Raw genomic sequence first — 15,705 nt, 5'->3', positions numbered from 1 at the left:
AATATGTAAGATATGATATTTTTATACAAAATTATATCGACGCAATGCTAAATAATTAATTGAAAAACAAGGTTACAAATTAATTAATTGATTTATTTTAAAAACTACAAACTTGATTCACAAAAATCTATAAAAATCTTGCACAAAAAATCTACATGGATCCACATAAATCTGTTTATAAGATTCTGTAAAATTCAATAAAAATCTATCAAATCCATAAAAATCTATCATTTGAAAAAGTCATTAAAGTCATCAAAACTCTGAATTGAATACACCCCACTTAGAGTGTTGCATAAAGGTAATTTTTTTCTTTTGTAGTTATTAATTTTAATAAACTTTTATATAATTTTTATATAAAATTTTTAGTCTATAAATAATTAAATTATTTATTCTTTTATAATAAAATAGTTGTAAATATTTTTTTTATTACAGAGTTTAGAAGTATTGGATTAAAAATGATTTTTATATTTGATATAAAAATTACATTAAATTAATTTTAGTGTCAAGATAGCTTAATAGGTTAGAGTCATTCGTGCTTAACAAATGGTTGCATTCATTCTCGGTCCAATTTAAAAAATAGGAGCGATAGACAAAATATTTAAAAAAGAAGGACTCTGTCTTTTTTTTAAAAAAAAACAAGGAGTTGACTCTTGATTATTACATTAACTTTAATTAAATTTAACTTAATTAATTAATTGTATCTTTTCTTTCTTCTCCGTCGACCCACATTTTCCCCCGTTACAAAAAAAAATCCCCATTAAAACAGCCATCTACCCCCCTCAACTGCTTCCGCATTACATTAAATTCAACTTCACAACCTCCCTTCCATGTACTCTTCTTGCTCATTCCTTAGATTTAGATCTAAATCTACTCCAAATCTTGCACGATTCCTCTGTATTTGAAATCACTCTGTATTTGAAGGAAAAAGTCCATCACAAGTAAGTTTTCTCCATTTTCCTTGGACCCCGTTTCACTGTTTTCCTCATTTCTTCATTTATCCAATTAAAATTTTCAATTCAAATTTTTAATTGACCTGGTTGCTGCTAGTACCCAGAAACAAGAGTCCACCTAAAACAATTAAATTGCTCGAACAAAATTAAGTTGGTCGACCAACAAGAATTCTTTCTTGGTCGAACAACATAATTTCGGTCAACCAAGAAGAACTCGGTCGACTGAAATTAAGTTGGCCGACCAAGAAGAATTCTGCTTGGTCGACAAACTTAATTTTGGTCGATCGAGATATTCTTCTCGGTCGAACCAACAAATATTTTAGTCGATCAACAAATTTTGGGTCGACCAAGAAGAATTTTTCTTGGTCCACCAACAAAATTTTTGGGTCGACCAACAAAATTATTGCCCGACCTGCTGTGGCCACGCTTATTTATGTTTGTTTTTATTATTTAAATTTTTGCCCATTCTAATTATCTTTATTGAATTTTGTAAGATATGCCTACAGTTATTGTTGTTCATATCGATGGTAAACTGGGAAGTGAGAAAAGAGCTGGTATATAAATGGAATCCAGGGTCCAATGCTAAGTTTGTTGCTATTCCAGTAGATCATGATATTTGTTATTTTGAAAATTTAAAAAGTGAACTATATAGAGCTGGGAAATTAAACGATACTGTTAACTTGAGGTTGAGTTATCTTCTAGAGTTGCCGTGCAATATTCAACCAATTTATATAGAGAACGACCATGATTTGAAAGGCATATTTGTATTTTGGTTGTCCGAAAACTAGGCCAGCGCTTCAAGTTGAAATTGAACATATTGCTTCTTTTGATGTTTCTGATAATGTGCATGATAATGTGCACAAAGTTGGTATTGATGAATACAATAATAATTTTAACGAACATAGACATTTTGATGATTATTTTCACTTGAATATTGTTTCTTTGGATGTAATAATAGCAGTGAGTTTTTCGACGAAGCAAATAATATAAATGTCATCCATGTGGATCGTAGTAACATGGCTGAGATATACGATGAAACACGTGATGTGAATACCATCAATGACGTTGAGGTTGAGTCAAATGTGGTTGCAAGTAATGACACAAATGTGGTTGCAGATGTGGATATTTGTAATGACACATTTTCATTCACTGAATGATTCAAAGTTGTTTGTTGGCCAAGAATTTCCAAACGGAGAAGCGGTGAAAAATGAGTTAAGTAGAATCAGTTTGGAAGCTTGCTTTGAAATTGAGACCGTAAAAAGTAGTTAGAAATTGTATGCCGTAAAATGTTTAGTGTCTGATTGTAAGTGGAAAATCTGGACCTCAAAGATTAAGAATGATTCACATGCATTATCCGTTCGGACATATTGCAATACACACACATGTGGTTTGACATGGAGATGCAAGAGAATCCACGGAGCGAGTTCGGCTGTTTTTCGTGATATGTTGATGGATAATTTCCAAGGTCATCCATTGCCAATTGTACCAAAAGCGGTAATGACGATGATGCGCAATAGTATGAATGCTGATATATCATATTACAAGGCTTGGAAAGGAAAAAAAACTAGCAGACAATGTTTTGAAAGGTGATCCTATGAAGAGTTTTACTAGTCTTGTTATTTGCACATGGTTGAGAAGATGAATAGAGGAAGCATAACAGACATATATGTGGACGAGAAAAATCGATTCAAGTAAATGTTTCTTGCCTTTGGTGCATGCGTCAGGGGATATCGAAGTATGCAGAAAGTTGTATCATTTGATGGTACGTGGTTGAAGGGCAAATATAATGGTGTTTTACTTGTGGCATCAGCACAAGAGGTAAATTATCACCAATATCATTTGGCGTGAGGAATAGTAGATGTCGAGTGTACTTCTTCGTGAAGTTGATTTTTAACAAAGTTGTTAGAAGTAGTACCAGATGAGGATGAACTGGTGATAATTTTAGACAGACATCAGGGAATAATTAATGCGGTTTCTAGTGTTTATAAAAATGCGCATCATGGTCATTGTACGTGGCATTTATCTTAAAACTTGAAAACTAGGTGCAAAAAGAAGGGTGCAACCGGAATGTTTCTGCACATTGTAAAAATTTATAAGCATGTCGTGTTTGATATTGCATACAATAATTTTAGGAATAGATATTCTGAGGCCGCACAATTTTTGGACGAGAGAGATTCAGTTGATCGATGGACTCGAGCTGTAACGTCTCGAAAATTTGAAGGTCCATATAAACCACATGCATGCAATATATTAAATTTATTTTGTATTTTATTAAATTGTTTTGATGCATTAAAAGCATGTTTATTGTATGGTTATGTGTTTTAATTATTGGTTAAATTATTTATTTAATTTTTTTTAAAAAAAACCATTTTTAACGATGCAGGACTTATGATTTGAATTATTTTAAACTATTTATGTTTTTGTGATGTACGTTAAAATATTTTTCTGAGTTCATGTTTTAGGCGATTATTCGATGCGGGAATCGAGGAAAGGAGACCAGACGATTTAGGAAATTTTAAAATGCGGTATTTTATTTAAAGCCACTAAAATGACATTTAAATGATTTATTAAGTTTTTAGTATTTTTAAAGCCTAATTTAAGTATTAGATGATTTTAAGATTTTGAAATTTCAAAGTTTATCACTTGAGTATTTTATTCTAAATTATGGGATTTTAGTAAAGTTAATAGTGAGTTAATTAAACCCCTTAATTCCCCACTAACCCACTAACCCACCAACCCATTAATACATGACTCACGTTACTCAATCACACACATATGTATATATACACACACTTGGCCTTTGCGCACACACACATCTCTTACACTCTTTCATTTCTTTTTGGAGAGAATTTGGCGGGTTCTTAGGCTCTTTCTTCAGCAGCCCCATATCCACCTTTTTCCTTCAAAATTTCAGCAACCACACGTTGATTTTAGTAGAAAAATCGTGCCTCAAGTCGCCCGGATCGCTTCCCGCACCGCGTCGTTTCGTTATTCGCCGTATCGTGAGTTTTAAAGATCAAAGGCATGTATATTCTTTCGTTTTTGTATCGATCTTGTCATAGTAATTATTTTGATGTATATTGTATGAAAAACATGTATATGTTATGCAAAAGTTTGAGCAAAAATATTTGAAACAATTTTGGATCTCAAAAACCGAGTCTTCTGTATTTTCGAATACTGGGAATTTTCGGTCGATTTTCTGGAAAAAACTTTCAACATATAAAACGTAGGAATTTATTATACCTTCGATTTGACAGTAAATTCGTAATTTTTAGATTAGAAATGAGTGCGTTATGATCATTTTCGTGGGATTGCACAAGCTGTGAAATTTCTGTGTCATAAAATCCGTCACCCTATGTTATTTCGAATTCTGCGACTTTTAGTTGGTTTTCGGGAAATGTTTTCAACTTATGATTTGTAGTACATCATGTTATCTTCGATTTGACAGTAAACTCGTATCTTTCTGATAAGAAATGAGGGAGATATGATTTTTACCGTGACATCGCTCATGCTGCGAAAATTTGTGCATGTTCTTCTCGTTTTCTCAAGTTTTGGTTGCAGGCTTCATTGGGATCTTCTGAATCTTTGCTGCTTTGGTTAAAGCAGCATGTCCAGAGCATTCCAACGAAGCCCTCGACGTTTTTAAGTATGTTCGACATGCAAAAGAAAATGTTTTATTTTTGAGGTATGCTAAATGACTTGTGACCAAATATGAACGGGTTTGGAAGTCGGTGAACGTGGCCGAGAACCTCTCCACCCTGGTAAAGTATGACTGGGTTTGATCAGGATTGGAAAGCCATAAAATATGACCAGGGACCAATCCACCCTGTAAAGTATGACCGGGGATCTTATGTATGTGGTAGTGGACATCCCTGCCAGCCCAGTACTGTTGTTTAGTCTGATCAGGCGCATTTATGTATGAGTCACTTTCTTTGAAACATATCTGTACGCAAAATGATGTTATGCATGTTCAAGTATGTATGATGTAAGTATGTTAATGTAAAGTTTTATGATATGATGGCACGTCTACGTTTATGTAAGTACGTTAATGTTCAAGTATGTATGTCCTACTTTAAAATGCATGTGGTTTTATTATGTATTACTTGTTATTCTCAGTTTATAAATGTTGAGTCTTTAGACTCAATAGACTTGATCGGTGCAGCTGAGGACGAGGTTGAGGAGACAAGAGGTGGGGACCAGTGAGCCGGCTCGGACTACGCAAAGGCTAAACCCGAGGACCACCTATGTTTCAAGAATTTCTTTATGCATTTTAAACTCATTTACTCCGATGTTTTGGAAAAACATTTTATTTTGTTTAAAACAAGTACTTTTGCAAGCTCGTTTACATTCCAAATATTTTGTCAAACATTTTATTTGTGATGCATTTTGAAAGATGATTTTCTTATTTAAGAAATTTTTTATTTTTTCGCAAATTTAAGTAGTTCAAAATATGGTACGTTACACGAGCATGTTGTCCAAAGACCCGTTACAATATTATGACGACAAACGGGGTTGACTCGATCAATGATAGACTACTTGAAGAGAGGAAGCTTCCAATCATTGCACTTTTAGATTCTTTGCAGAAACTGATCTCGTCTTGGTTTGTCCGATATAGCCATGCATCAATTGAAGCTAACATTATTCTGACCCCTACCATCGAGGGGGTTCTTCGTAGCAGGTTCACTGATGCCCAAGGAATGCAAGTTTTTGAATTAGGACATCTTGAGTCTGATGTTAGGAGCCGCAGACATTCGGCCATTGTGGACCTGGAATAAAAAAGATGCACATGCCGAATTTTGATATTGATAGAATCCCATGTGCTCATGCCACTGCGGCTAGTTGGTTAGCCAAGATTGATTTATATGATTTTTGTTCAGAGTACTATTCTACGATGACATTGTGCATGGCTTATTCAGAGACTGTGTATCCAGTTCCCGATGAAAGTGAATGGCCACACAACATTAATTTTCCTGTGGTATTTCCTTCTTTATTAGAGAAGAGACCTTGCAGAAGAAAACAAAAGAGATTTTCTTCGATTGGTGAATTCAGCAAAAGATAGAAGAGATTCATCATTTGGGTCGACCAGGAGCAACATGGGTCGACCCAAAGTAAAATGCATTGACCCAAAAGAAAACAACAAGGGTCGACCCAAAGTTACAGTGTTTGGGTCGACCCAAAATTTACAAGGTCGACCCAAAGGCGGGATCAACTTGGTCGACCTTCGTTGGCTACTTCAATTGTGAAATTATGATTCATATATTACAAATTGAAAAATAATTTAGAAATTATGAATAATATATTATGATTGATATATTATGAAATTGAGATTCTTATGTGAAATTCATAAAAAACGTGTAAAAAAATATAATTGTGAAATTGAGATTCTTATGTAAAAAATATAATTGTGAAATTATGATTCATATATTAAAAAATGTAACATAATTGTGTGAAATTAAGATTGATATGATAAAAAATGTAACATAATTGTGAAATTCATAAAAAAAAAAAACGTAATACAGTTGTGAAATTGTGATTCATATGTTAAAACATGTAACATAATTATGAAATTGAGATTCTTATGTAAAAAAATATAACATAATTGTGAAATTATGATTCATATATTAAAAAATGTAACATAATTGTGTGAAATTATGACTCATATGTTAAAACATGTAATATAATTATGAAATTGAGATTCTTATGTTAAAAATGTAACATAATTGTGAAATTATGATTGATATGTTAAAAAATATAACATAATTGTGAAATTCATAAAAAAAAACGTAACATATTTGTGAAATTGTGATTTATATGTTAAAACATGTAACATAATTATGAAATTGAGATTCTTATGTAAAAAAATATAACATAATTGTGAAATTATGATTCATATATTAAAAAATGTAACAAGGTCGACCCAGATCAAGCATATCGACCCATAATCATGGTCGACCCACAAAAATGAACAGGGTTAAGCAACTAATTTTTTTAACAAAATTCGACTTTAAACAAACAAAATTCTACTTTAAACAATGTCCAATAATTACATACAATGTCCAATATATCAAAAAAATGTCCAATGATTATCAAACATATTACATGATAAAAAATATCTGAACTCAGATATCAATCTATCATCTAAATGTAGTGCTATTTGCTCACTCTTCCTCGACAAAACATATCCAGCGACAGCTAATACAAATATTCTTGAATCCTCGCTGTAAAAGTTAAAAAAAATACTGAAGCTATTATTATTTTTAATAGATATAGTAATAAAATTATTATTCTATCAATCAATGGTAAACATACTACACTTTATAGATAGGACAACATACTGTTTAATCTTGTCTCTGAATACATCATGTAGCTTTATATACCATGACTATTCTGGATCAATACCTTTCACTATCCCCACCAAATTTGTGTCGACAACTTTATCTATATCTTCGGCCAATACTGACATCGAAGTGTAGAAATGCCTATCCATCAACGATACATATGGTGACATCACTTCAGGATGTCGGATCTGCATCTCAAGCAATCCACGGAGAGCTTCGCCGATGTGCTGAATTCGACAGAAGAAAAGGTTTTCAAAGTTTAAAAATAAGTGCTCTACAAAAATACACGAGTTGTAAATGCTTACACAGAGAGTGACATGTGAGTTCGCGATCGTCATAGACCCGTATAACGACTTCTCATATTCGTCATAAAAACCTGGAATTCTACTCGGCGAACGGATGAGCATCGATGCCCTAACACGCGCCAGCGAGTTGTTTACCTTCAAAGTCACGCTCTCCGCAAGTGGCCTCACACCGTCATCTATAATTGCCCCAATCTGACGGTTCGCTGCGTAAATTGATAAATTATAACAACTTTAATGCAAATATGAATAGATAAGGTGTAGTGTACTAATCTTTCGACGTGGTCGCCTCATCACCTGACATAACCGCTTCAGGAGTCACTTGAATATCTAAAAACAAAAATTTTATTGTTTGATATACTATACATAAATATAAAATCAAAAAAGTGCATTACCTCACCTTCGGAGGATTCCTTTGTTATGAATGGAAGTCTAGGCTCAAATATCCGTTGTGGGTGTGATTGGCTACTACTGCCAATTTCCTTAGCCATATTATCATCCACACCTAACAGCATACATCAAACAAATTAAAATTAGAATGACAATTCTAATAAATCAATCTATTACGTAAACATAAATAAAATTAATAAATTAATTCACCAAAATCTGTCTCGGATGATTTCCTCTTCCGCCCTCTGCAATAGGCTATGCTATAATCTCTCTCCTGATGCACTGGCATCGGAGACCTGATCTCAACAACACCTGGCATGTGAGACCTCATCTCAGCAAAACCAGCTCTAATCTGTTCAGTCAAACTCGATATCAAGTCATCGAAAGCCAGATTTATATTCCTGATACAAACTGTGGTCTCAATAAATCCTGCTGTAATCTCAAGACGCATAGACATAACGGAATCCTCCAATGCTGTCAACAACCTCTCGAAACGATCCTCCAATGGGCGGCGGGAAGGATTGAGTCCAAAGTGAACTCTAGGACCCGTACGCATGGGATAACTAGTGCTAGAGCTGGATCTACTGACATCAACAGAACGGGTGCTGGAACCATCAGGAGATGAATGTGCAGAAGGGGTGCTGGAACTATCCGGAGATAAAGGCGTGTGCTGGACTGAGGGAGACTCCAGAGGGAGCTCGCTACATATGACTGTTTGGCCCTGCCTCCAGAGCTCGAGTACCCGAGTGATGACCGCATCAGGCACAGAATCAACAAAAACCCCGGTCGTATAATATGGTGAAACGAGCTCCTCAGGAGTAGGAGTCAAACATCCAAGACAATCTACATTTAATTAATAACGTATCAGATTAATTAAAAATTATATCCACAATTATTATATCAAATCAATTCATATCACTTACATCTACAGCACAGTCACCAAAGGCTGCTGTGACATCAACATCAGATGGGGCATGATTTGACGGCCACGTGTTAGTCACCCAGTGAAACATCCTAGACAACATCAAATCGTCCACATCTCTTCTCTTTGCAAACTTTTTTGCCATGCTCGGATAATATTCATAAGCGAGGATTTGTAACATAAATTTCAAACAATGTTATTAGTACAAATAAAGATAACAAATCCACTTTAACATTCAAAAAATAATATACCTACAGAGGCAGCACTAAACCACCGACAATGAAGCTGCCATCAACTTCTTTCCGACCCTGTGCCTCGGTGAGGTAACTATATCGTCTTAAAAGGTCCTTCTTCAAATATCGGACCGCATCCCGATAGGCTACTCTACCCCAAGGATAAGTGTTAAGCCTATCCAAATCATCTACAAGCCTCAAGTATTTAGGGTCGATCTTCAACGTCTTTTTCCTAGTTGTCTCACCGAAGACGGCACAACAAAAGTAAAGACTAGCCATCTTTATCTTCTCCACATCTATACCAATCTCATTCTGCACTTGGACACTAATATTTGCCTCCAAATCACTCAAAACAATCTCAGACTTACCCGCAAAGTGTGTGGTGCAAAAGACACCTCTATCTGGTACATCTTCGGGCTCCATAGCGTAATCCAGATCGGTTATTAAACAATACTTTAATAAAGAAAATCTAACCGGCATCTTGCGCACTACCATCCATAAATCATCACTACTAGTATCAACTATCTGATTGCTCATTAAATACAATATAATTTGACTATAAATGTTAAAATCTTTATGATACCTAACTAAATTACCAAAAGGAGACTGCTCTAAAAAAAGAGTTTTCTCTTCATTGTTCAAATAACGATGAATCTTCTCTGCAATCTCTTTATATCTGGATTGAATTGTCAATTTGCATCGAAAAATTGCATCCCTCCCTATTTTTCTTGGAAAATAGACCTGTCATAGATACAAATAAATACGTTAGGTTAGGAAAATAAATGGAGAATTTGGGTGGGTCGACCCACGCTTGGTCTCGACCCAATTTTTTCTTGGGTCGACCCAAGCTTGTGTCCACGAGGTCGACTCTTTCTTCTTCAACACGACGTACGCAGAATCAATACATCGAAATAAACGTGAAAATTACCATATTTTGGTTAGCCATTCCTTCGATTGAGAGTGCGTCGACTTGAGGGAAGTAAATTTCCGGGAATCAAAGTCGATCCAAATCGACGGAAAGGAAGGAAAAAAGATGAGATTTGCTTAGGGTTTCTCGGTCGACTGATATGTGGTTTTAATCAAATTTGCGTAGAGAAGGTTTTTAATAAAATTGAAGTGTATATTTTAACTTAAAACATATGAACAATTATGTAAATTAACTTACGAATAATATTTTTTTTTAAATAAGTCACGTAGAGGCCCTATTCCCAAATTCCCCATTCATTCTCCTACTTGATAAATTCAGCAAGAAACTGATAGCTAGCGTCTTTGATTCTCTTCAAATTTGCCCAAGATTGGATCTTGTTTCTGATATAGTTGAGAATTCCACATGGCTGCGGCAACGCTTCAGGCCGAGCCAGTGGCTGAGCCGGCTGCTGCAGCCGCCGGGAAAACCCTAAGAAAACAGCCACTTCTAAGGAAACCAAGCCCAAGAAGCCCGCCGCGTCGAGGCAGCGGGAATCACCCTCTCACCCTCATTACTTCGAGGTAGTGAATTGTTCTTCATTTTCGTTTTTGGTGGGTTTTCGTTTCTTGTGAAAGTGGGGTACTGATGATTCTGCGTAAATACAGATGATTCAAGACGCGATCGTGACGCTGAAGGATAAGACGGGATCGAGCCAATATGCGATCACGAAGTTTATCGAAGAGAAACAGAAGAATCTTCCACCTAACTTCGAGAAGATTTTACTGGTTCAGTTGAGGAAGCTCGTTGCTTCTGGAAAGCTTGTAAAAGTTAAGGCCTCGTATAAGTTGCCGTCTGGCCCTCCTGCTCCTGCTACGAGGAAAGCGGCTCCCGCCACCAAGCCAAAAGATACTGCCAGCAAAACCTCTAAACCTCGAAGCCCGCTTCTAACGCTAAGTCTTCTGCGAAGCCGGTAGCTGCTGCTGATCCCGTGATGCCAAAGGCCGCGACGAAGAGAAAGGAACAGGAAGACAAAAGTAAAAGGCAACCGGCTACTAAGGTGGCAAAGGCATCAGCAAGAGGCACACCGGGGAAGGAGATGGCCGCGATTACAGGAGCAAAGAAAACGGTGGCTAAGAAGGCTCCGGTGAAGAGTGTAAAGCCCAAGTCTGTCAAGTCTCCGGCGAAGGAAGCCGCTGCAAGAAAGGGGAAAAAATAAAAGAGATATCATATATATGTTTGGCAAGTGGCGCTTGTTTGTAGTAGTAGTTTTGTAAATGTGTCGTGTGGTCACATTTTTGGGTATTGAAGTTTTTATGTATCGTACTCAGGATCAATACGGTTTGCAGATGTTAACATGGTTGGTTGAACCTATTTTCCAGAATGAATCACAAAAGCTCTTTTCTTACGAAGCATTTTCTAAAGAAAATTGAATGGAAGTTCATAATATTGTTCTAAAAGTACTGCACGTGGTTGTTTGTTTTTCATCTTATTAGTGGCTAGTGAAATAATGCACATAAACAGATCACTATGGTGTGTGGGAAGTTGGTATTTTGAATTCAGCTCAACGGGATTTCCAGTTTCTGAGCAGAAGAAATCATATTCGTACTCGTAAACTATAGTCTTTTGGTATGCTTACGGTTCTTCCTTTCAGTTCTCTACTCCTTTGTTGCTCTAATTATCTTCTGCTATGATTTTTTTGCCAACATTGACATTCTGCTTTATGCAACTTTTACTAGCAATTATGCTAGCTACTAGTGAGGCCCGTTATTGGGGCAGAAATGTTGGATTAACAGTTGAAAACATGCGTTGGATGTTGTTCACTTTTTCTGAACGTGGATATTAAAGTTCCATCTAAATGAGTCTGTTTGGAATTCACAACATTGTGAGTATCCTGATATCTAAGGTGAATTTTGTATTTGAAACTACTACTTGTGAATTGAGTTCTCGCCTGCAACTGGATCAAATCTCTCTCGACCAACATAAGAGATAGTGACTGAAAATGAGTAGGATTTTGTGGGTTATTTTTACGGTTTTACATCAATGAAATGACTGTTGCCCACCAATATGCAACTGCATGCAGGAGATTGCATATGTTCTACTTGTAGCACTCCGTATGTAGCCGCATGCAAGAGAATTGCACATGTTCAAGTTGAACTTTTTTCTAAAATCCTCGAGTCAGAGAGTGGATCTTTTCTCGTCTTATTTTTTGAAAAATCTATACAATAGATGTTCCTTAAACCGATATGCCACTAATCCACATCTCGTTTGCTAGCTTAGGGAAAGTCAATGAGTTTTGATTGTCAATATGTTGTGTTGTCTAATCGCTCTCTCTGTGTCTCTCAACCTTCTGAATTGAGTACTTGAGTTCTTTCTGAATGTTAAGCCTTGATGGGGACAACACGATGTCTTTCCAAACTGACCCTGCCTCATACGCAGGATTTGTACTTTTGTAGAGCTCAAATATTGAATCTGCTTTGTCATTCAACTTGCTTACAACTTTTAAACAATTTATTTCGTCTGGATCAACCAGCAAAGTCTTGTCTTTGTCTTTCCATCCTATTAACTTCAAAATCATAGCTGTGTTAGTATATGAGACGTTTCAATCGGTATAAATACACCAAAGCAGCTTTGCATTCCCTTGGCAAGAAAATTGAAATTTCGGGATTGGGTTCATGATATCTATTTTTTCTTGTTAGTTTAGTTGCTACATGTTATAAGATGATGAAATCCATTGAGAACTTTAGAAATCAAGAGTGGTCAATGTACCTTAGGAGGGCCTTCCAAGGCATTGGTACAATAGAGTCGAGCATTGTCTACCAGTTGGCAGTAGGTACTGAAAGCATCTGCAAACCTCTTGTGTGATTTTAGCTGCGAGTTCACTCTCACCGCACGTCTACACATTATAGCCCTCCTGTGGATGAAGCATAGTTAAGAGTACTCAGAATATGTTAGTTAATTCATGAAATATGTGCTGCTGCTTTAATAGTTCATTCTTGGAAATAATTATAACTTTGAAGTTGAACCTGCACAATTAAGTTCCTTTTCATGTTATTCGGTTGGATGTTGAACATTAAAAGGAAATGCTGTATCACAATATCCTACTTGTATCAACTCTAGAATAATAGCGGATATCTAGAATCATCCAAATGAAGTATGTCTTGCTGACCTTACTCCTCGAATAACTGCTAAATAAGCATCACAAACAACCCCCACCAGCTCAATTCTGTATGGCCTTCTCTTCTTAGTTTCCCACTGTTCTTGTTCTTCATCTATCTGTTCCCAGTAGCTTTCAGTCACAACTCCATTTTTATCTTCCTTGTAACCAGCTCCCATGCGGTATCGACGCCTGTGAACATTCCTAGCCATGGTAATTGTCTGAACAACAAATGGAACCCACGACAGGGTTCCATCCATGATCACATCTCGCCCTTCATTCAGTGCAGTTACAAGGAGAGATGATGCTGCATCGGTAGATGACTGGTGCACCTGCAAAATTCAATTATGTTGAATTATTTTCTACTGGAATACTGTGGAAGGCAACCAGTAGCCTCATCTTTGTGGTAATAAGCTGCCTGTTTCAATTATCACTTTAGTTTTTTTTTTCACATATATATTTTTAACATCTAGCATCCTCATTCCTTTCTTCTGCCATTTATTTTGGCACAGAGGATGAAGCATTTGTTGGTTGGAAACTGTGCGGGGCCGCAGAAATGCATACCAGTTCAGCAGTTTGTAGCATATCATGGTGTCCTGCAGAGCTTAGGGCTTTGTAAATGACATCTGACTCTTTGAAGGCATCTGCTTCTATAACAACAGCATTCCCAGATGCTCCAACCCAGAATGATCTGTTCCAGTGAGGTAGCAATCTTGATTCAGACGTCTAGAAGTCTGCTTTTTTACACGAATTATGATTTTTAAGAACTTCTAGATTATGATCCACTCTTCTATGAAATGAAATTAAACCGATCTAATACTTGTTTTCATTTCTTTTTTAGCTGATAATGTGATTGATGTGCTTACTCTTTAAGAATTTCCTTTAGTACAGTACTCTTGCCAGCCCCCATTCCACCACCCATGAAGAGGAGAACCGGACTTCTGTCTTTATGAGCCATCGGAACCATCACATCGGTGCACTGTGAATCATCCAGAGATACGAGACCAATGGCTTTCATTTCCTCCACTAGCGTGGTAAATACTCTAGCAACCTTCAGATTCTTGGTCACCCTTTCAAATCTCTGTTCTCTTCATCCCGTGAAACACAAAAATATTAGTTTTTACCGAAACTCTAAATTGAAAATCTACATATCTTCAACTTGAAAATGGGCATATCATGTGTTTTTAGTTATAAAGTGAATGAGAGAAAAAGTAATATTTATATACACATACCTAGTGGCTGCCATGACTATGTGTTTAAGCTTCTTTTTTGGCTCTGATTCAGAACCAAGAACCTGAAAATTCACAATGTGGCAAAATTTCTATGATTCCTTGCTTGATTTAAATGTCATTTATCTACAAACTTATGGTGTGTGCGGTCACACGCATACCTGACTGATCATATAGGAAGCGTGTTTCCAGTGAAATGCGAAATAACTAAGAATACACCTCTCAAACTCTTCTACCATCTTTATAAACAGGGAGTCTGCATCTGGTTCATTAGCAAAAAATGCATATAGTTCTTCCTCACACCCTTCGGCTTTTCTTATGTAATCAGAAGCTAATTTACAGAGATTCGGGCATTCTCTTCTATCTGCGAATCCCAGTTGCCTTGCTGCATAAGCACATGTACACACGCACACCATGGTGAGAAAATCCGATATAGATCTATACTGCACGAGAAATGTACACATCGAACGTGTGATATGCAAACACTAAGGATATATTACAATTTACCTACGTAATGGGAGAATCTCTCAAGCTTCACAACCTGGCCGGTATTGGAAACTTTTATGTACGGAATGATCCGCTGATCTCTTATTTTCTTGAATCGATAATGCATCGCAGCTGCTATGATCAATCCCATGGACGAGGCTAATATGATTTGTGTATATGTGGGATTAGAACCGATGCTGCGATCTGATGAAAGAGGAAAAGATATTGCCATTATTTTCTCTGTATTTTGATCCAATATGAGCTTTTATATTGTCATCTGCACAACATATCATTCAAAATATGAAGAATGTACACGTAAAGATTTCACTTTTCTGCATTTCTTGGCTAAGGAAGGAGAATAAAGATGATTATCCTGTGGATTCGGGGATTTTCATGATTGCTGGTTACTCGTTAAGGTTGTTGTTTTGGCTTTGAGAAAACACACGTGTTGTTATGTGTCATTCCCTGTATATACTATAATAATGATAGATTTGTTTAATTTTGTTTTAGGAGTTATGGACTAAAATTTGGGTTTGGTTTTGACCAAATTTCATATATATATATATATGACAAAAACTTGTGTGAGACGGTCTCACATGTCGTATTTTGTGAGATGGATGTCTTGGGTAATCCATGAAAAAATATTACTTTCTATGCTAAGAGTATTACTTTTTATTGTGAATATCGGTAGGGTTGACTCATCTCACAGATATAGATTCGTGAGACCGTCTCATAAAAACCCACTATATATATATTATATATATATATAATATATATATATATTAGAAAAATAT

At 36.1% G+C, this 15,705-nt stretch overlaps 1 protein-coding gene and 1 pseudogene across 1 annotated transcript; one reads left to right on the top strand and one right to left on the bottom strand.

The window, feature by feature from the left end:
- Nucleotides 1–9,917: 9,917 nt before the first annotated feature.
- Nucleotides 9,918–11,258, top strand: LOC142556845 (uncharacterized; annotated as a pseudogene).
- Nucleotides 11,259–11,659: 401 nt separating this feature from the next.
- LOC142556621 (calmodulin calcium-dependent NAD kinase-like) lies at nt 11,660–15,395 on the bottom strand. Its single transcript, XM_075668097.1, has 8 exons — nt 14,933–15,395; nt 14,587–14,810; nt 14,429–14,490; nt 14,063–14,284; nt 13,761–13,887; nt 13,209–13,528; nt 12,809–12,953; nt 11,660–12,605 (listed from the first exon to the last, which is right to left on the bottom strand). The coding sequence occupies exons 1-8, from the start codon at nt 15,141–15,143 to the stop codon at nt 12,360–12,362; spliced, it is 1,557 nt and encodes a 518-aa protein (XP_075524212.1). The 5' UTR covers nt 15,144–15,395; the 3' UTR covers nt 11,660–12,359.
- Nucleotides 15,396–15,705: the final 310 nt, after the last annotated feature.

The sequence above is a fragment of the Primulina tabacum genome, chromosome 9 (genome assembly GCF_025594145.1).
Source record: "Primulina tabacum isolate GXHZ01 chromosome 9, ASM2559414v2, whole genome shotgun sequence".
NCBI classification, from domain to species: domain Eukaryota; kingdom Viridiplantae; phylum Streptophyta; class Magnoliopsida; order Lamiales; family Gesneriaceae; genus Primulina; species Primulina tabacum.
Note: the sequence above shows the minus strand (reverse complement) of the source record. Positions and strands in the feature narration are given on the sequence as shown.